General features: G+C 41.9%; 1 protein-coding gene across 2 annotated transcripts in view; it reads left to right on the top strand.

The window, feature by feature from the left end:
- LOC102463861 (palmitoyltransferase ZDHHC11) overlaps window positions 1-22846 on the top strand; it is a 70081-nt gene that overhangs the window by 17620 nt on the left and 29615 nt on the right. For both annotated transcript variants that reach the window (XM_075921560.2, XM_025179703.3), the window contains exons 2-6: window positions 3907-4128; window positions 16445-16623; window positions 17839-17940; window positions 20487-20611; window positions 22089-22244. In XM_075921560.2, the coding sequence (XP_075777675.2) occupies window positions 3907-4128; window positions 16445-16623; window positions 17839-17940; window positions 20487-20611; window positions 22089-22244 (784 nt within the window). The remainder of the gene's footprint in view (window positions 1-3906; window positions 4129-16444; window positions 16624-17838; window positions 17941-20486; window positions 20612-22088; window positions 22245-22846) is intronic.

Below are 22846 nucleotides of genomic sequence, written 5' to 3'. Positions count from 1 at the left end.
GATCAGAGACTGATCTCATGCAGCCTGGATTCCCGTAGTAAATGGGGGTGGGAGGATGTAAATAAAAATGTGGCCACTTGTATTTGTTTTGTGTGTGTTCTTCAGATGGCAGAGAGAAACCTTTGTGTAGTGGTGGTAGGCTCGTCCATGAGGAGAAGTCTATGCATTTCTCCTGCCCATCATAGGCAGGTAGCTGGAGCCTGCCTTGAGAGAGGATAGCGCTGGGGTAAGAGCTAGAGATTGCCCTGGAATCGGGAAGCATACTGATGTTGGTGGGGATGGTAAGGATGTGGAGGGTCAGATACCAAAAGGATATTATGGAGTGGTTAGTACGAATAAAGCCCTTCTCTGGAGAACGTGGCCCTCAGCCCCATTCATTGTGAGCATTTTCTGCTGGTTTCAGGTTAAAATTTCATCTGGACGCCTGTGTGCACAGCAATGGGGAGGGATGTCGGGAGGATTTTTCCATTGTAGAGTCAAAAGTCCTGCCCAAAGAACACTAAATAAGTATTGCTTTAAATTGTGTTTGTGGGGAGAAGTTGCATGATTTTTGAACTCTGGAGATTAGCAATATTGTCATTGGTATCCCCTGTGCCTCATCCACCATGGTTTTATATGACATGTGGACTTCAGTTGTGTCTACACTTAAAGAACCACAATGCCATAGCTGCAGCAAGCGCTTCAGGGTAGGCACTATAGTGACAAGAATTTCTCCCATTTCTATGGTCAATCCACCTCACCGCAAGGTAGTAGCTAGGTCAACAGAAGAATTCTTCCGTCCACCTAGTACTGTCCACGCTGTAGCTCTGCCAAAGTAAGTTTTCAATGTAGATCAGCTCCTATTTTCTAAGTGTCTCTGATGGAACTGAGCTTTACTAAGGTGCTGGATGGGATGAAATATAAACATTTTGACCTGCTTTTTTCATTAACGTTTTGAATTTTTCTCAACCAGCTCTGAGTTCATCTTGAGTGCTCTTAGCTCTTACTTATTCCTTTGTACCACTTTGTTCCTTCTGTCAGTTTTCACTTTTCTTATGTAGCTTTGAGGCTTTTGTTGTATTTAATGGCAATAAAAGCTAGGGAGGGCTCCTCTCTCTATTTTTATGGGCGAAGGAAGGTTTGTAAATTATAATGGCTTATTACCTTTTGGGTGCCACTATTTTTGTGCAGTCTTGGCCTTGCTTGAAGGCTTTGTCTTTCAAGTGAACTACTGTTTAACAGATTTCTGACACACTTGAAAATGACTCATGCCTCTCTAGCTTCTGAAAGGAAGAATGGACTTTTTTCCCCTCTCTTCTGCTCTCAACTCTGCTTTTCACCCAAATTACATTACCCCACAGAACTTCATGTTTTGCTATGACTGGAGGTATGAGGAAAAGGCCTCTAATACTTTATCAGTCCTCCAGCCTTTTCATTTAGGGGAATTTCTCCCCTGTAAATAACTCTAGTGCTTCTGGTGCTTCTTTTGCCTCCCCCGCCACACCCACCAGATGCAGCAGCATTTTGAAACAGACGTGATTTTTGACACATTCACTGCTGCCCACTGGTTTCTGAGTAACAGCAACGAATCACTGTTTATATGTGCCATACGTAAGTGTTGTGATCTGCTGCAATTTGTCAAAGCTCTGACCTGCAGCAGAGGTTTTGCTCAGGTTTTTATGCAGTCTCAGGAAGACAGTGGTATAAAACCTTCACATTTGGAAGGTTTTTAAACAAAGAAAGTTTAAATTGTACAGAAGATGATGCTTTTGCTTACTAGGGAAAGTTCCCAGTTTACCAGTGATGAGTGAGTAGCCAGGTGGGTTTTCAAGCCCTGCTTATTATCTGCATAGCACCAACAGTATTCAAGGTGCTACCCAGACACGTATGAAAAGTACTTCCTCCTTATAATTGGAAGTCCTTTAATTAGCCAGCTCTGTCAATCTAGACAGCAAAACTGAAACAACCATTCCTGGATAGTAATACAGAACATAACCAGTTATGACTCTATACAACAGATACACACCATGTTGTATATTTTGATAAGTTTGTGTATATGCTGTGTTAAATAAAAGCCTTCCTGGGCTTTAGTACAGTGAATTTGAAATTGTGTAAAGTAAATACAGTTGAAATACTGTGTTTACATTAAGTTTGGATGTGATCATCTTGAAGTAGGTCTCTTAACTGCCAGAAGCCCTCAGGGAAGAGATTTTTCAAAAGTGTTTAGTGGTGCAATAACTTGCATGGAAACGTATATCAGTGCATCCACTGAAGTTAAATTTGTTAAGCCAATGCTTAGCACTCTCTAGATCCCACTCCCCCTTAAAATTTTATCATATGGCTAAAACGCCACAAAATAAGAAGAGTCATTAAACATTCTTCCAGAGATGTGTGGAGGTTTTAGTTTGGTTTGTATATGGCTTTTTATCTTAGCTGCTGAAATTGTTTGAAATCTATTTAAGCAAGCTGTAAACACTCTTTCAGTGTGGGCAGGCAGATGAGTATTGAAAATGCCTGGCATTTGTTGTATGACCACTGCATCAGGATGCTTTGTGCCTGGAGGAGGTTCTCTTATTAATAATTCAAAGAAATTGGTATTTGAGCTATGTCAGTTCTGCCAAGCATTATATAACTGCAGGTTCTAAATGTACCAGACAATCCTTCAACAGACATTTGCTAGCAGTCTCCAGGACAAAACTGCTTTTAAGACAAAATTGCTTCCCTGAAGCTAATGGGGATTTTTCCTGTATGGTGGAATACCTAACATGAACTAATGGAGGCCAGTGGTTTGAAATCTGTGTGCACAATATACTAATATACATTGGTGAGCAGCAGCAGCAGAATGCTGTAAGGCAAGCTTTGTTTCCATCACTGAGAAATCCTGTTGCTATCCTGTTTGAAAGGGGTTGATTCTTTGGAAAGAAAGGTTTCAGCCTTCATCAAGAAAAGCTTCAGATGTAAAGATAAGGGGAAATGGTTGAAGTGAGTACTCTATATGTGTTAGTTACATTTGTTTTCTATTAATATATTTATACTGGTTAGTTTTGGGGTTTTTTTAGTCTCTCTCTCTCTCTCCTCTCTCTCTCTCCTTCACCTTGGCATGATGTCAGTAGTAGCAAATTTGTATCTTTTTAATCATATCAAAACTCTTTTTAGCACAGACATCATTCTTAGTTATTATCTGCCTTTTAAAGAAAAACAAATCTGCCTATCCTTCACTATTGGCTTATATTTTAATTGATGTATTTTACTTTTTCATAGCATATAAATATTTCTAATGGATAATATATGTGTGTGTTTTAAGAATCAAGGGAGACTTGATTGCAGACATTTAACAGCCCCCCAAATCATGTATTCTAGGATGAGCATCCTTTCAGACTACATTTGATACATGTCATAGCAGCTTCACATCTTCCTTTTCATTTAATAGCTGTCCTAATGTATTAAAATGTAGGCTTGTTTTACATCACAAGAACAGAACTAATCAGAATAATATTGGTGTCAGTGAGGGTTGGGAGTTGTCTAATAGTTGTAGAGCCCAGCCTGCATAGCCAAGATACCTACCATCAGTACCATGCTAATATAGCTTATCTGTTTTCCTATTCAAAAGTTTATGATTAAATTGGTGAGTGAACTGTTTTCCCTCACAAGAGAATATATATTATACAGCTCATTTTAAACAAGGAGGTCGGTGCAATTTAATTTTCATATTGGGACTGGATGGAAAATAAACTCAGTGTGCTCATTTGTACAAGAACAGAATTAACAAGAAAATGTTGCAGCACAACACAGAAATGTTGAGAGAAAGCTACAGCATTTTTGCCTGCATCCTTTACCCTCATGTTGTAGCATTTATGTTGTTTGTTTCTGAAAAGCACAGAAGATACTTTTCACCGGGAATATAAAGTTCTTTTTGCTTTCTTGCAGATGAGCTGCTATGACAGGAGGTTAAGACGGACAGGACCGGAACAGCTGAACAGTAGAAATGACTTGGTTTCTCCACCCCAGCATTCCAGGGTGAATGGCTGGTCTTTACCACTCCACACCTTTCAGGTTGTGGCCCTGCTGTTTTACACATACCTAGCCATTGTAGGGTTTGGGATCTACATACCTTTGCTTCCACATGGATGGAAGTACGCTGCCTATGCCGTATCCTTTTTCCCCCTCCTTTTCCAAGACCTGCTCTGTATAGGTTCAGGGTTAAAAGTACATATACACTGCTTATGCTATGAATAAGGGATAATGCATTAGGGGAGCAGATTACATCTCCCCAATTGTATATCTAACCACACTTGCATATTGAAGGTGGTTTTGTTATAGTAGCTTTTATATAAGTTCAGTTCCTGCAAATTACCATATTTTTTTAAAAAAAGTTGTCTTTGCCAACTAATACTGGCTGTGATCCAAAGCTCATTAGTCAATGGGGATTCTCTTCATTGACTTCAATGAGCTTTGGATCATGCCATTGTTGTGAACTTTGTTCAAAACTATGAGCTGCTCAGCAGTCAGGTGTGGGGTATAGATTCCCCGCTGCTTTGAAGCACTCTTTGACGTATTGATAAACACTCACAGTCATACATCTTGCATCAGCCCCAGAGTTACTTATGTTCCACATGAATTTGATGTTCTGTTCCTTTATTTTATTTTTCAAAAATGATTTACATTGGAAATAAAGTCTCATAAAACTGTTTACAGTAAAGGAATAATGGGCTAATGTGATCCTGGGACGTATAAGGAGGGAAGTAGTGAGTAGGAATAGGGAACTAATTTTACCTCTATGGAAGCATTGATGAGACAGATGTACGCCTCCCAACATTCCTGGTGATTAAAGGGGGTGGTTCCTGCCTCCGGGAGGATGGGATGGGAGGTCCAAAGAGAAGAATTCCAGAACAAGCCCACCCTACGCTTACTCTACAGGGGTGGCTCTTGTCTCGCCATACCCATGAGACAAGACTCCAACATTCTGAATGAGTGTCGGGCTTGAGGAGGAAAGAGGTGGGGGTGAATTAGAGACCAGGCAGGGGCAGGCAAGACAGTGGGAGGGAAGGTGGGATGGAAGGTGGACAATGGGCAGCCAAGCCAGCCAGCCCCCGCCTGCCCCCGGGACAGGACATGGTGTTTGTATGTCAAAGCAGGATATTCCTACTAAATCCAGGGCTGTTATAGAATAGTCTGTCTATTTGGTGTCCACATTTTAATAAAGATGTTAAAGAGGATGCAAAAAGGAGCCAAAATTATTTGAGGTCTGGAGAAAATATTGGCTAGTGAGAGACTTAGAGTTTAATCTGTGTAATTTATCAGATTGAGAAGTGCCTTGATGACATAAATACCTTCATCACAGGGAGAAAATAATGAGTTCTTTCACTTAGCAGAGAAAAGCATAACAAGAACCAATGGTGGGAAGCTGAAGCCAGACAAATTCAGATTAGAAATTGTGACTTTTGAGATTCTAAACAGTGGTCCTGGAAGGTGAATGTATCAGGAAGAAAATGATCATTTGTTTGAATTCAGATGTGTCCCTTGAGAAGCCCAGAAATGTTTTGAGTCACTATAGGGAGGTGGCACTAAGGAGGCAGCTTTCACTGCCTCCTCTGCAGCCCTAGGACCTGTACAGGTTCCAGATGGGAGAATTTCTAATAGCTTTTGGTTCACTGGCAATTCCATACTTTAAAATATATTTTTTAAATTTGGAAATTTTGGGCCTACCCAAAACTAACTAACTTTCTTTTTAATCAAAACATGAAAAAATTGTTTGCACCAAACAAATGTTTAATTTGAAACAAAACATTTTGTTTTGACGTCAAGAATTTTTAACTTGCAATAAAACATTTTACATAACAATAAAGGACATTTCTGAACAACACATTGTTTAGAGCCAGAAAGTCAAAATTTTATTACAAATGTATTAAGTTATGTTGCTCAGGGGTGTGAACCCCCGCACCCCATCCCTGAGTGACATAAATTACACCTTCCTAATAGGGTTACCAGATGATTTCAAAAAAATACCGGAAACACTTGATCTCAGTTGGGGAGCTGGGGGGCCGGCTGGGAGGGGAGTGGGGCTGGCCGGGAGGAGGTCAGGGAGAGTGGGGCTGGCCAGGGTAGATCCAGGGAGAGCAGGCGGGAAGCAGGGCTGGCCGAGAAGAGATTGTGGGGGAGCAGGGCTGGCCGGGATGGGAGTGGGGCTGAGCGGGGGGGGGGGGGACTGGCTGGGAGCGGGGCTGGCCTGGGCACATGCAAATCCCGGGGTGCTCCCTGTACCGCGCATAGTCCCTGGGAATTCAATCCTGCCCCGGCTCTGCCCCCACCCTCCTCCTCTCTACTGTGTAGTTGCGTACTGCCTGGCTGGGAGACACGCTCACACAGTGTGAGCATGTCTATCAGCCAGGCAGTATGCAACTACGTACTGGTACTCATGATGATAATAAAACGTAATTAGAAAATACCGCACATTTATATGTGCAGTAATTTCTCAATTTGTTTCCCGGACAGAAAGCTCAAATACCGGACTGTCCAGTTCAAACAGGACACCTGGGAACCCTACTTCCTAAGCAGCAGTGTGAACAATACTATGTTGGCAGGAGACAGGCCCAGCCAAAGAGTTTTGGAGCCCAAGGTGGCACACTGTGGTCAGCTGCATTGCATGATTGGGCGCCTTCCAGTCAGGGCAGCGAGCAAGCGGGTGGGCACCAGGTAGCATGGGGCCCTAAAAGTGAAGGCTCAAGGCAACCCGCCTTGCTTGCCTTGCCCTAAGAGAGAGCCTAGTGAGAGAGCTTCTTCCACTGACATAGCTACTGCTGCTTACGAGGGAGCTCTCTCCAGTTGTCTTACAGAGTCTGTGCTCGCAGCGGCACAACTACACTGAAGCAGCCACGCCACTCTAAGCTTTCTAGTGTAGCCATGGCCTGAGAGTTCTAAAGAGAGTGGAACAGGAAAGATCGGCTCCCAAGTGCTAAGTGTAGCCCTCTAGAACTTTGTGAAATGTCATATTTGACCCTCAGGCTGACAAGATTGCCCCCCCCCCACTGTCTAATGAAACAGAGATGTGGGGCACGACCCTATGGTGTACTGTACACTTGTTGTGCCCCACATGTGACTGACGGGCATTCTGAATGTTGCAGAATGAAAACTCAGCTCAGCAGTGACTGCTCAGAAATGAATCCTAACTTACAAAATGTTAGCATTATTTATAGTGAGCTTTTCAGGACATGGAGCAGCTTACTGCAATCAGATTACTTTCCACAGTGGTTGCTCTTCTTCATTAAATCGCAAATCAATGTTTTGAGTTCTATTGTGACTCCAAACATAGGCATTTGAAACAGTTTTGAAATTGCTGTGACTGAGATGGAGGGAATGGACATGGGGAAAAGTTAACAATGTTATGAAAGGGAAAGCATCAATACACCAGTAATTTATGTACTATTTATATACTAAACACAGATTGTTGCTAGGATGTGATATGGTGTCAATGCAATAATTTTATAACAGCATGATAACTCTTACAAGGGAGAAAATACTTATGCAGTCAAATCTTGTGTTTATAATGAAAAACAATCCTTTCATGGTGCCATTTATCTCTTCTACTAATCAAAATCAGATTTATGCTGGAAACACAATAAAGTCTTAAAACAAAGGGCTTTTGTGTGTTTTCCCACTTCATAGGAAAATAATTCCTATTTTTTTTAAAAAGCTGTTTAAGTCAATTTGCATACTAGGTTCACACATGTTGGAAAAGAATAACCATCTTGCTGAAATCCCCTCTCACCCTTACTGGGTCCTCATGGTGCTGTCATTGCTGGGTGTGGGGTGGAGATCCTTGGAACAGGGTAACTGAGGGCTTTTTTTTGGTGGTGGGTGATGGCTGTTGTTAAGGAAAATTACATTGCATATTAGAGAATGTATTTTAAGGCTTGTTTGGGGAAAGGGGAGGGTTACTACCTTGAAGTTCAGTTCAAGTTCAGGTGTTTCCACAAAGATCTGAAAAATAAATGACCTTTTGGGTAGTCTGAGTTCATGGAATTTTTTTCTCATTTAGGATATATCTACACTGCACCCTTACCTCGAAATAAACTATGCAGTTTGAGCTAAGCAAATTGTATAGCTTATTTTGAAGTAATTTCAAAATAAAGCGCTATTCCAAAACGTCCCTTAACTCTCGTGGAATGAAGGTTACAGGGACGCTGGAATAGCTCGCCTGTTATTTCGAAATCTATTTCAAAATAACAAGCTGCTTTAAACACACAAAATAGCTATTTTGGGATACTTTCAGTATCCCGAAATAGATCCGCAGTGTAGACATAGCCTAAGAGAAGTTGAGAGATGCATATTTCTGCCTTCCCTTTTCCTCTGTGTTCCCTTTACTTAGATAAATTGACATCGTTGGGTTTTTTTGTTTTTTTATAATCCTGATTTGACTGGAGTTGGGGTCTTTCCTTTTATGAAAGAGCTCGCCAGAGAAGGTGCTCCTGTGGTAATATAGGATGAAGGAAGGAGTTGCTTGCTAAGTCCCATTGACATGGGCAGAGATGAGAGTGTCTGGAGTTGTCTCCCCCCTACACACTCCCCCCACAAAGACTAGTCCTTTCTCTTGTGCATTGGATCTACTGCAGCAATGGGCAACCTAGGCTAGGGAGTGGGCCGCATGAGTGGCCCTCTTTCATTTCAGTGGGCTACAAGATTGTCATGACCAATATGGTCTCTTGGGATAGAATAGTTTTGCTAACCGTGCTTCTTACCTAGAATTTGTGGGATGTGTCAATTGAACCGCAGCAGCGCTTTGGGTGCAGAAGGAGCCCAGTGTTGTCAGTCAATGTTGTGTGTAACCAGTGTGCACCTCACTTTACATGCTCTTGCTTTATGTATGTGCCACTTTAATAGACAGAAATCAATGGAACCTTGCAACTCTGCAAGTAGGAAATGGTAAACAAAATGTCTGGTGGGCCACGCATAGAGCCCTGATGATCAGAGTGAGGCCTGCAGGCCACAGGTTGCCCACCGTTGATCTAGTGGCTGAATTTAGTGCATCCAGATCTTATAAGGAAGGTGTTACACTGTGCACAAGGACAGCAAATTTTCAATGTGTTGTTGTGATCAAGTTATACATTTTATTTTAGATAGTAATAACTTAAGAAATTTTCAACAGATCTGTAGAAAAACGGAGCAGCATCATACAGATCTCTTTAAAGAATATAATCAAATTAAAACTAGTACACAAATTTTATAGTATAATAGTTCAAGATAATAGTTCAAGATAATGTTGCCCCTTTCCAGTATAATAGTTCAAGATAATGTTGCTATGCATCAGTTTGGAGTCTCTGCATAATAAATCCAGAACTGCCAACCTTTGCATTTTAGACTTGAAAGGGGAACTGATCTAGATAATCCTCTTATGGCCCTGTCTATATCATTAACAGCTTTAAATGTGAAAGTTAAACCTTTTCTAACCATAGAAAAAACTTCTTGTTTCCCAGTATAGAGAAATTTTAGAGGGGTGCATACACAGAATGGCTTCTTAGAACTTTAATTTTTTTGCAATCTTATGTGTTTTTAGAAACAAGTTCAAAACTAAAAGAATACTTATTTTAAGTGCATCATGTTGCGATGTTTCCTGATGAAGACCAGGAATTGCAAACTAGGAAATAAAGATTTCAGACTTTTAATGGAAAAACTATTAAACATTAGTGCTAAATTTTGGGTAACAATAGAAGATACATTTTATATTTTTAGTTTTTGATAGTGAAGCAAGAAATGTTTCCATTTCAAATTGAATTGGTTTCTTTGCATTTGCAGAAGAAAGTGGTGGATCAGATGAGGAGTCTCTCCTTATGTTTGAATAAAAATAATCTTATTGAGTCTAAGAATTTGGGGGCAGATCCCTAGGTGGTGTAAATCAGCATCTCTCCTTTGATTGAAGCTTATCTACAATGACTTGCTCCAGTTGAGAATCTGATCCTTTATGTGGAGTTGGAAGTTTTGTTGCTATGACTGCTCTGATAGGTCATTTTTAATGGGGCTTATTTCTCTCCAATATGTCAGGCTTATGCTGCATAGTCTAAAGTAGTTAAGGGTTATCTAAATGAAAAAAATTGGATACTGTATGTACTATCCTTCAAAGAATTCTTCAGGCCAGAAAGCCTGTGTTATGTAAGGACATTAGGGTGTATATTTATAATTGTGAGTGTGAGAATTACACACTGGCTAGGTAGCAGTTCGGCAAAAAAGGACCTGGGGATTACAGTGGATGAGAAGCTGGATATGAGTCAATAATGTGCCTTTGTAGCCAAGAGGCTAATGGCATATTAGGGTGCATTAGAAGGAGCATTGCCAGCAGATCTAGAGAAGTGATTATTCCCCTTTATTCTGCACTGGTGGGGCCACACCTGGATTATTGCGTCCAGTTCTGGGCCCCCCACTACAGAAAGGATGTGGAGAGAGGCTGTTCTCAGTAGTGATGGGTGGCAGAACAAGGAGCAATGGTCTCAAATTACAGTGGGGGAGGTCTTGGTTGGATATTAGGAAAAACTATTTCACTAGGAGGGTGGTGAAGCACTGGAATGGGTTACCTAGGGAGGTAGTGGAATCTCCATCCCTAGAGGTTTTTAAGCCTGGCTTGACAAAGCCCTGTAACTTGTGCTAAGGCAGGCTACCGATCATTCTCATCAATTGTCCTTACGACTTTCCCAGTTCTTCCCTTATGGTGAACAATAAACTGTGTTTGGGAGTTGATCCAGAGTTGAAACTGCCCCTCAGTTATGGTGTATGTATTGAGGCAGTGAGGGGTGCAGAGCATGCCCTTCATGTGGGGTTAAACAACAACCAAAATACCTATTTTGTATGTATATTTCTTGGCCCATGCACTCTGAGTTCAGTCTTTATCAGCAGCTGGATGGAGAAAAGCTACTTCCTCCTGAACCCAGGAAACTCACATAGGTAGTGCAGAGAGAATAAGAAGAACTGCTCTAGTGCAGGGGTTCCCAAACTTTTTGACACGGGGACCAGAAAATCCATTCACGAGCTTTTGGAGGACCGGTTACGTTAATTTGCATATTTGCATATTAATTAATCAAATGATGAATATGCAAAACATTTGTTTCTGGTCCTCCCAAAGCCCCCAGTGCCAGCTTTAGGAAAGCTTTTGATACGGTCACCCACAATATTCTTGCCAGCAAGTTATTGGAATGTGGATTGGATAAATGGACTGTAAAATGGATAGGAAGCTGGGTAGACCAGTATTTCCCAAACTTTTTACTTTAGTTTTTTTTTTTTAGTACTGTTTTTTGCAGCCCAAAAATATAAACGCATATAAAAAAAGAATGAAAAATGAATAAATTTTCACTGTTTCACCTGGCTGCATCCTCTGCCCAGCCTGGGCAGCGGCTTGGGGGACCCGGCACCACACGGGCACTCCAGGAGCCCGGAACATCCGGCTGCATCCTCCGCCCAGCCCGGGCCAGTGCTTGGGGGACCTGGCGCCACACGGGCACTCCAGGAGGCGGGATCAGGAGCATAGTGGGGGTAGGGTATCTAGCTAGGAGGGAGGGTACAAGGAGGAGACTTGGGTAGGAGTTGGACCTTCCTGGTCTGGCACCCTCTGGACCTGACTGGTTCCAGAAGAGGATTTTTTTGGACCAGGGGGTCATTTCAAGGCTCCTGGTTCCCTCCCTCCCCACTGGGCTTCTTTGCACCTCCCTCCCCTGCAACCCAACTGAGCTGCCCATCCCCACTGGTTCCCTGCACCTCCCCCAAAACCATCCCCCGCAATCCAAGGGAGTGCAGCTCCAGTTCCCTGCAGCCCCTCACAGCCCAGCTGAGCTGCCCTTCTGTTCCCTGTGCCTTCCCCATCCACCTCAGCCCAGTTGAGCCCTGCACTGGTTCCCTGCATGCCTCCCCCGCAGCACAGCTGAGCCCCATTTCCCTGCACCTCCCCCTAAGCCCTGCAGAACTGCTGATCCCAGCTCTGATTTCCTGCCCTTCCCTCCCTCCCTCCCCTTGAGTCTAGCCCCAGATTCCCAGCACCTCCCTTCTCCTCCATCCAAACTGAGCTCTGAGCTCCTCCCTCCCCCGCAGCCCAGCCCAGCTCAGCCCAGCACCCCGCACCTCTTCACCCTTGCAGCCCAGCTAAGCTCTGTTTCCCTGCACCTCTCCACAAACTGCGCAGACATGCTGAGCCCAGTGCTGATTCTTTGCCTCTCCCTCCCTCCCCTTGAGTCCAATGCCAGATTCCCGGCACCTCCTTCCTCCTGCAGCCCAGGTGAGTCCAGCGCCCCACGCAAAACCCAGCCCAGTGCCTCCCTAGCATGGCGCCTGCGGGGAACTGCCCCCCCCCCCCGCTCTTCCCTCACTACGTCTCTGCCAGGAGCCTGGAACATCTGGCTGCATCCTCCGCCCAGCCCGGCCCAGGGCTTGGGGGACCCAGTGCCGCACAGGCACTCTGGGAGCCCGGAACACCCTGGCAGCCTTGCTGAGGCCCGTTATTTTTTCCCACGGTCCGGTACCAGGATGCATCCCGTAGTTTGGGAAACGCTGCTCTAGTGGAAAGCAGCTGTGACCACTGCTTCTTGGGGAGATCTGTTCCTGGTCCAACCCCACTGAACTCACCAGTGTGTCGAAAAAAGATAGAGAGGACGGAAAGGGCTCCCATCAGCTGCAGAATTTGGGGAGGGAAAACTCCAAATATAATTATTCTTGCTTTTTCTAAATGAAAATACCACATGGGTAGTAATCTATTCCTGTACAATATACAACTCTCATTACTTTCAGGATCAAATGAAGTTTGATATAAACAACTGTAATGTTATCAGATACATTAACACAAATAATGCTGCATTTCTAAGACAGCATGGGGACCCTAGAAAATGAACCCCCAGTGTTCAAACACCAAGCAATATGCTGTGCAAAGGGAGATAATCCTATACATCACTGAAAAAATTACTGTTTAAAGAACTGCTGGGTAAAAAATTGATCAAGTTATGCATACACAAAGGGCTTTTCATTGATTGCCTTTTTGAGGCAGGAAGAATTACATGTAAGGGGCTTTTTAGAATTCCTCTGGTTAAGTCTGTGATTGTAGATGAAGTTCAACATAATTTTAAAAATATTATGCAATATATGATGTTGCCTCAGGCACTCTGCCCCAGAAAGAAGAGTTAACTCTGTTAGAAATATTGTATCTAGCATGTTTTTTATTCTGTGTCTTACGAAAAATGTTCCTGTATTATGCTGATTTTCCTTATCTTGTGTTCTCAAAGCTTAAGCTGTAGTGCAGAGTTATGAAGAAGCAAAGTCTGGTCACTTCTAGCTTTTGGGGCTTGTTTACTTTTGAATGAGATCTAGCACTGTGGTACAGAGCTTGTTCTGTTTCTAATGGACAAGAATTCTACTTTAAATAATGTAGGAAATTATTGCTTTGGGGCACACAATGAGACTTCCTGCTCCGGTCAAGAAAACACACCTTCCCATTGTCCTTCTCTGTCATGTCACTGAATGTTCATTCTCTTCAAAAGTATTGGTAATTGCTACCATGGGAACAAAACAAAAACATGGTGTGGCAGCTATTCTCAGTGTTTTATATAGGAATTCTGCTTGTTTATTAGCCTACTGCAGTTTAATGACTCTCTATGACTTAAGCTGAGCACAAAACAATCGGTTTGCTGCCATCTGTTTGTTGCATGGTGCTGTAGGGTGGGGCATCTGATTTTTTTTGTTGTGTGGGGGTAATCATCATTAGAGCCAGTAGGAAAAGACAATCCATTTGCCTCTTGCTATTATATTAGTACTTAATGACTGCACAATTAACTTCTGTAGCAAGAAGTGAATTCTGTGGAATGCTTGGGGAATCTGGTTATAGTTGAACTACTTTCTTACGTTGCAGAGAAGCTAGACCAGGCCTGGGCAAAATACGGCCCATGGGCTAGATTTGCCCTGCCAAGCCAGTGGATCCAGCCCATGGAGGCAATGGGGAGCCCCAGGCAGACTCCCCTGCTTTCCCACAGTCCCAAATGCCGCTCAGAAATGCAGTTGCGGGGCTCTTTCTCTTTCAGTCTGGATGGAGGGGAGAAGATTCAGACTCTACTCCCACCATCAGCACAATCTCATTGGCTGGTTTCTGGACAGACACTGGCCAATGGGAGCTGCCTGTTTGAATAACAGGCAGCCACAAAGCACAAGCCACCTGCTCACTCACTCAAGCACATGGCCGAGCAGGCGCAAACATTGAAAGCTCTGCAAGACTTTAGCCCTGCAGGCAGGCAGCCAGGCTAGTAAGGCTCCTGGCAAGAACCTGCCTCTGGCACCTCAGCCCCTCCCTTCCCCAACCCTGTGCCCCACACTCCTGCCCTGCTATTCCACATGCACCTATACCCCCTCCCAGATCTGGCATCCCATCTCCTGCCTGAGATCACAATCCCCTCCTACCGTAGGTCACATCCCAAAACTCTGCACCCCAGTTCCCACCCGTAGGTCACAACCACCTCCTTCACCCAAACTCCCTCCCAGACTCCAGTCTCCCTCCTGCACTCTAATCCTTTACCCCAAGCTCCCTTCTGCACCCCCAGACCTCACATCTCCTCCATTAATACCATGGAAGAGTGCGGCCCTCGACCACTTTCCAAAATCTTGGGAGTGGCCCCCCATCAAAAATTATTGCCTACCCCTGAGCTAGACAATGTGTTTTAATGCTCAGTCTCACCTAAACTAGCTCATACTTTGTATTTGGAATTTTAATGATCATTCCATGTGATTTGGGATTGACAAGTTTGCCGGGTGAGAGTGTAAAGAGATGCGGCGCAGACAATATATGGAATAGGTACGTGAATGACTAGTTGACTATCCGATAAGCAAATGCTTACCGGATAGTCGACAGGATAATCGACTAGTCACTTCCTCCCCCCCGCCCCCTTGCTGCCTCTGTCAGGAATGTAGGAAACAGCTCAGTCAAGGGCTAGAAAGGGAGCTGCTTTCCCAGGCAATAGTTTGACTGGGGCTTTAAAAAGTGAATTACTTGGAGGTGCTTGCTTCCTTGCCTCCTTTCCTCCCCATGTAAACGAGTCTTGTGTGAACATTGTAAATAAATAAATGGGAATAACAAGTACCCTGAGTCTTTGTCCCTAACTTCATTTTTACCAAATAACTGGCACATACCAAGGCCTGGTGTCACTGCCTCTCAGGAAACGGGGACAGTAAATGTCTGACTGTCAGTTTGTCTCTTATATAGATGAGGTCCTTGGTTTGTGACTCCCAACCCAGTCTCCTAAAGTCCCCCATAATCAAATATCTCCAGGAGCTGAGACTTTAATGAAAAAACCCCAATATCACGAGACTTGAGATAATATTGAAACTTGGCCACCCTGGAATGTGGGTAAAATATGATTCCTCTCAGGGCAATGTACAGAAATCCTCTTACAGTTTTCTTCCAAGAATTTCTCTGTGGCTTGTATCTTGAGGTGGGGAAAAAGGGGTCTATAAAGGTTTCAAAAGTAACTTGAAAATAATGCAATTAGTTTGTTCCCTGTTAGATTTTGGGTAAGTCTACATAGCAACATTATTTTGAAATAACTAGTGTTATTTCAAAATAACTTAGTCCGCATCCTCACAGCAGGCAGTTATTTCGAAATAATGTTGAAATACTGTCAAACTGGAGGGCGTCTTACTCCAACTTCTGCAAATGTCTGACTGTCAGTTTGTCTCTTATATAGATGAGGTCCTTCATTGTACGAGGAGTAAGGGAAGTCGGAGGAAGACTGCTTTACTTCGAAATAAGTGCTGTGTAGATGCTTCTGATTTTGAAATAATCTATGTAATTGATGTAGCTCAATTTGCATAGCTTATTTTGAGTTAAGTCCTGCTGTCTACAGGAGTTTATAAACATTAGGCAGTAAATACAGGCACCTGTCACAGCTAAAGAATAAGAGAAGCAAAATTCTACTGACTTGGGGGGGAAAATCTGAAGATGTGATGTATTAGGCTCAGCGGTGAGATGTATTAGATGTGGAACAGTTTATCCAAGGAAAGTAATGGTGGCCCCATTGCTTTGGGACTTACAAAAATAGCCTGACAAAACACCAAAGATAAACCTGGTAATTCCCATTTTTAATTCTTTTGATACTGTGACATGCCACTAATTAGTTAAAACTGGGAAGGAGGGTGATGTAGTTGTTCCTTTTGTTAAGATAAAATAAAACTGAAAATCATTTTTCTTATTTATAGTATTGAAAATGTATATAGGCAACTAAGAGGTAAGGGAGAGAAAGAACGTAAGCCATGTAAGTTAGACCAGCATTTCTTCCATTTTATAAGTCATAGTGTGCAGTTTATCCCTCCCTCATCTTCAAAAATACAAACTTAAAGGGGGGAAGGACGCTTTAAAATGGCACAATAACATGTATTGAGCAAAAGCTATTGAAAGGAAAAAATCATTGATCTTCATTTTTGTGTGGCTTCTTTGTCTCCTTAACTCACAGTAATGCAGGTAATCGGTGTCCTTTTTGCACATCATTTAGTTGCTCACATTGTTGCCATCACCATTGACCCAGCAGATCAAAATGTGCTGGCCAAGAAAAACTACTGCAGCCCCATGCCAGTCTTTGACAGAAGCAAGCACAAGCACGTCATTCAGAACCAGCACTGTTATCTCTGTGAAGTTGATGTGTAAGTTATGCAATAAAAAAACCCCAAAGATCAGGGTTTTCCTTGTTTAAATTCAGAGGCATTTTATATTTTTTCTTTGCTCTTGTGATGTCATGTTCCTGCTGGTGAGCTTAAAAAGAAACCAACCTGTTAGTAAGAAATCTCTGGCTTTGAATTAGCTCTACCTACAGTTGAGGTTGCCTGCTAATTCCCATCGTAAGATCCTGTTTTCATTTTCTTTTAACTTTCACAGACTTCACACTTCAGGCTGAAATTTGCCATACCAGGGGTTTGCTCCAGGGTGATTTTAATGTTTCAGCTACATGATTAGGCAACTTCTGAGAACAAAATTAGGGGAACATAAATTGTGCTGTCCATTTTTTTTTAGGAAAAAATTGTCAAAATCACATAGCACATCCATTGTTTCAGAGCAGGGACTTGAAATTTGGCAGGAGGGTTGCCCTGGGATGTGCTTTTTGCCTCCCTGTGAAAATGAATCCATGTCTGGCCAAGTTACATGCTTCTGAATAATCTCTGTTTGCAAACACTGAGTGGAGACCTGTAATAGTTTGTCAGCTAAATTCCTAAAAAGTCAGTCAGTGCGCATGCTCCATCCTCTCACAGCTCTGACTGTATGACCACATGCTCTGTACCTGCTCTGCAGAGTTAGGGGATAGCTACATTAGAGAGTTTACAGTGGTGCAGCTGCAACCATGCTTTCTGTGCTAAGCCAATGAGAGAAGCTCTCCTGCCACAACAGCACTGTCCATGCTGGCAGTCACGTCAGCATCACTTACGTCAGTTGGGAGGATAAGGGAGGAGATTTATTCACATACACCCCCGAGCAACATCAGTTATGCCAACATAAGCTGTAATGTAGACATAGCCTTAGAGGGACTTTATCTGAGGTTGTTCCTCTCACTCACCTAGGAATCCTGGGATATCAAACATGAATAGAGTAGGGAGACTGTCTCTTCTGTGCTCTCCTTGCTGGTTCCTGGGCTATATGGAATGACAGCCAGAGGAATCCTGATTACAGCACCGGAGGGCGAGGAATTGTGGTGGGGGTGGAAAGGGCTATGTGCCATGGACTGCTTGTGATTTTTTTGTTTTCTGTGTAACGTATACACCTGTTGCAAGACATCTGTCTCTCAGAAGCTGCCTGTTTGTCTACAAGAGTGGCCTGTTTTACTGACTAATTCTTATTCCATTTTATTTATATCTTTTTGTTTTTAGAGGGCCAAAAGCCAAACACTGTAGTGCCTGTAATAAGTGCATTGCGGACTTCGATCACCACTGTAAGTGGCTCAATAACTGTGTGGGAGGCAGAAATTACTGGTAAGCCAATACGGGCTAGCTTTGATAATATTGATTTGTCCATGAAATAAATCAATGGGAGCTAAGTGTACTTCCCAATGAACCAGATGCTTTGCCCACCTGCTCCCTTTGAGGACCTTTAACTGCTTAGCAGGGATTTCCAGAGAACATTCCTATGTCAGCAGCCTTTTTTCAGCTGTACAAAAGTGAGATCAAGGTAATGGTTCCTTGGGAGACCAGTTTAAAATATATCCCTTTCCTCGCCCGTATAACCCAGGGACATCCAGTTTTACTGTGTTTGCAGTTCATTTCCAATAAGTCAACTGTACCAATCTATATGGTTGCATAAAGTTGCTTGGCCACCATATTGAGTTACAACAGCTATGGCAAATATATGTTCACTCACCAATTTGAGAGGTAATTCTTGTCTTGCAAGCCTTGATCTTTTAATTAAATAATGAGTGTCCTTAGTAGGTATGGTTTGATACTCTACTGTAATTAATAAAAGGTGTGTTTCTAAACATTTCTTTTGTTGTATTATAGGCATTTCATTTTTATTCAAATGTGCAGTATCAGTCCAAAAAGAATACAGTAAAGAAATTAATTTCCTTATTTCTTTATTGGATGTTTATACTACCTAGAACAGAGTGAATAAAAGAAGTGCATAAAATATTAGTTTGAATATTCCATGCCTGATTATATCTTGTAAGGAAGAGAAAATAGGCTGAAGCAAACCAGTGTGATATTTATTTTCCCAAAGCTCCCTTGTTTTTGAATTCTGCATGTCAGTCAGCAGTTTGCAAAGTAGCCAACAATTTATGAGGAAAGCATCTCTAAAGTGAGAGCCTGCTACAGTACTTACTCTATAGTATGTAAAGATAATGTGAGCACTTACAAAAAGAGTCAAACAAAATGTGAGCTTCTTCAGCCCCTAAATATAAGTTATGGTGAAAACTATGTAAATTCTTTGCATTTAAAATGCCAAAAGCTGAATGGAAAAGAAAAAGTTGAACTGTTTGCATAGAAGAGTAACAAAAGGAGTGTGAGAAAAGGGAAATGGCGAAAGTTTGTATTTTGTAGTGAAGTCACAGTAGGTCGAGTGTTTTGCCACACTTCAGAACAGACTCTAGAAAATGAGAAGTAGGTGAGGTTCTTTACTGTGTGCTAGAGAGATGAATGGGGGCTATATTTAGAGGGATTTATTTTAATTTGGTGGGTGAGTGGAACAATCTATTGGCCTTGTCCCATTGCCCTGGCTTTTAGTAGGGGTATAAAGTTGGAATAACAAGTATTTTGTAGTCATTGTGTGGGGGAAAAAAACTCTTGTTGCCATTATATAATACAATGGGGGCATATACCTTGTTAGGAGACAGACTAGGATTTGTTGGGCAGCAGTGGATGGCTAAGTAGTGGGCCCAAGTACCACAACTGTGTGTTGGAGTCAGAGGCTTATTCTCCTGGGTAACTCCAGTGCAAATGTGGATGATACTTGTGTCCAGAGATGTCATATATACCATGACACCTCCTACATAGATTTTGACTCTGATGATAAAGCTAGCTTGCTTTGGGTTTGATCGCTGATTTGGAGGGATAGGGATGGTAAATGTCCTCATTTTGGTTTGGCATCAGGGCTTACCCTTTGTTCTCTCTGGAATCATTTTATTTGGTTAACTACAAAGATGGGTGAGGTTTCAAAGCTCTTTAAAGAAGAATACTCCATATCAATGTATGTGTGCTATTCCTTCAGCAGTCCAGTTAGATATTTGACATCTGCTGTCAGTAGGTTTGTTCTAATACCCCCACGTTTGCACCCTCCTCACAGGTCAAGTTTTTCTTCAGGCAGTCTGAGACAGAGGTAGTGGAAAGACAAGAGCACAAGGTTGAGTGCTGGTGACAGAAACCAAGCTCCAAATCTGATTGATCATATCATAAATCACTTTTGAAGTCTTATGCAATGGCTGTAATGGAGGCAAAAAAGAAGTTTTCTTCTCTTCCATCACAGCCACTGAAGTTACAATTGACAGCACTGGTGAACCTGGGTTTCCTTGTCACAGTACAAACCAAGATTCTCCGTTTTTGTCTATGGAAGTTTTATGTTGTTTGGATCCTTCTTGGCTAACTTACAAATTTGCCTCTTTTATTCCAGTGGTTTAAAAGTCATTTTATTCCAGTGGTTTAAAAGTCACAAATTATCAGGTTTAAACATCTGGGTGCTGGAGGCAGGCTGTTTGGTGAGCAGCCAAAGATGCTGAAATTCATACCACTGGGCAACAGAGCCCAATTATATATTTGACCTTTAGTGGATGCCTAAGGGCATATGTTTAACAGGCTTTTGCTTGAGAGAGTAGCCAATAGGGAGTTGAGGAAGTAAAATGTTCATTTGTGTGTGGTTGTGGGTATGTTTTGGGATGTGAATAAAGTATTTTAACTGAGATTGATATAATTTCATCCTTTGTATTTTTTACTTGAATGGTATATTATAAATAAACACACATTATTTCTGTGAAGCTGTATGCCTGGTCATCCTCTGAGTATAGTGCAGTAGTGTGTTTCTCTTATGTACCTAGGTTTTTCTTCAATGCTGTGGCCTCCGCTGTTCTTGGTGTATTCCTTCTGATACTGGTGATCCTATATGTCTTCATCCAGTACTTTGTGAATCCAGCAGAACTACGCACAGCACCTCAGTTTGAAAGTATTTTTCCACTGACTTAAAATATATTATGTGTGCTCTTTATCTTGTTTATCTAATGATACAGCTCCCAGAGATCCAGATATGTATAAACTTAATTGAAAGAAGATGTCAGTAGGACTTCTTAATCAGAAGGATGTTGGTTGACACTAGTGCAGTGTTGGGAGGGTGCAGTGTTTTAAAGGTGTTGTCCTTTAGATAAGACAGTGAGTTCTTGTCTGCCTTTGTCTTGTGGTTTTCTTGATGAAAGTTAAAGATTTTATATATCCCCCCCCCCAAAAAAAAAGATTAGGGAATATAATCCTGTGAGCAGACCACCATATTTCAGAGCCGGTTCTTTAGTAAAATAATTTCCTGCATATGATGGACTTCTGGGTCTAACAGTAGTTGCTGTGTTTGCCTATATAAACTTACTGACTTACTGTGTAAAGCATATGCATTGAAACTGTCTTCATGTTCATCTAGAAGACTTTTAATGCATACATATATGTCTTAGGAGTACACACAGATATTCAGAGTATGTAAAGTAAAAGTGTTTTTATATACCCTTAAATACTCTGGCATTGTACTGGCCCTAATCTGAAATTTGTTTTTAGCTATATGAAAAACACTCTTAAATAAGTCATCTTTTAAAAGATATTTATATTAATTCTTCTGTCTTCCACAACACTGAAAGTGGAGATTTCTTTCAACACAAGGCTTTTTTAAATGGTTTACCACATTTACTAGAGTCAGAGAGGTATATGACTTCTAGACTTCTAGAAATTACTTGGGGGGGGAGGTTGGGAAGAAGAATAAGTGAATCAGATACTCGTTCAAGTGGGAGTTATTGGAGCCAGATGCAGTATCAGCAAGTGTGATGCAAAGCTTCCCCATCTAGCTCTTCTAGTTATACCCTGATCCTGATCCATAATAACTTCCTACTATTCCATTTCTGCGTCTCTATGAGCAGGAAATAATTGTCCCACATATAGCCAGAGCTTTGTGAGGTGAGTCTGGCTCAGACAACCACATTTGTGACCTGAACTAAGATGTGAATCCAGGTCTCTGGAATTGCTGGGCCAGTGCTCTAGGGTAAAATTTTCAAAAGCCCCTTTAAGTACCGTTTTTTTAAATAGGATGAAGTACTTGGCCTCCTATGTCCCATTGACTGTCAGTTAGACAGCCTCCTGATTCACTTAATTGCTTTCGAAAATTTTATCCCTCATCTGTTACACTCTTCCCACTTTCCAACCATCAGTTTTTTGAGGAATCAAGAGTAGTCCAAGTAAACAGTGCTAGGAAGTCTGTTTATCCTTCTGATTCTGTTTTAAAAATATCTTTTTTAAATCAAAACAAATACAGGGTGACTAGCCCCATGCAAAGATCGGTCAAAGCCCAATTGTTAGGAGAGCTGCAAGAAAGACTGTGGGTAGCTTGGTTTTTCCTATTTCCATAAATCTGAAGTGTTTTATTTCCCCTCTTTACTTTGCCCTCGTAGGAGTCAATGGAAACAACACGTGGTTGGCCTTTCTTCCTCTTGCTCCTGCGGACATTACAGCAGCTGGAATCGTGGCTATAGCAGTGATCACTATGCTCCTGGGAACTGCGTCGCTCCTGCTACTGGGACACTTGTTGCTATTTCATCTCTACCTCTGTATGTAATATTTCTGTCTAAGCAAGTGGGCAAGGATTGTTTCAGGAAAATCCTTCTCAGTCCGTTGTGATCAATGACTATAAATATTCCATCTTTTAATTTGCTGTAGGTATCTATAAACCCAAGTTTATAGATAAAGTTTATAGAAATTTCAGCCTCAATGTCTGAAGTTGGTTAGTTATAAGCAACAGAGAACTGAGAATTATAACTAGAAAGTGTTAAGCAGCTCTGTCCACAGTAACACATGATGTTTTGCATCCCAAATGCAGTTTGGCCAAGAAATTTATCAATAACAGAAAAAGACAAAGACTGATTATTTGAATTAGCTTAATTACCAAAGAGTGAACATCACCCCTAGGGAAGATCCTGCATACAAAACAAAATGTATACTCTTCCTATAAAGCAGAAAGAAATAGTTCTGTTTCATTTTTAAAGGGTTTAGTTTTGCAGAGTCTCAAGAGGGATCAAAGATTCAAAACCCTTTATTTGGTGTTTTAAAATCAAGTTTGCATGTTTTTCCTAAAGATATCATTCTAAGAGAAGTTCTGGGTTTGATGCATGTATTATGGGGTGAAATTTTATAATTTATAACTAAATAATCA

Source organism: Pelodiscus sinensis, chromosome 2 (assembly GCF_052426305.1).
Source record: "Pelodiscus sinensis isolate ZL-2025 chromosome 2, ASM5242630v1, whole genome shotgun sequence".
NCBI classification, from domain to species: domain Eukaryota; kingdom Metazoa; phylum Chordata; order Testudines; family Trionychidae; genus Pelodiscus; species Pelodiscus sinensis.
The sequence above is the reverse complement of the archived record's forward strand: the minus strand, read 5'-3'. Positions and strand labels throughout refer to the sequence as shown.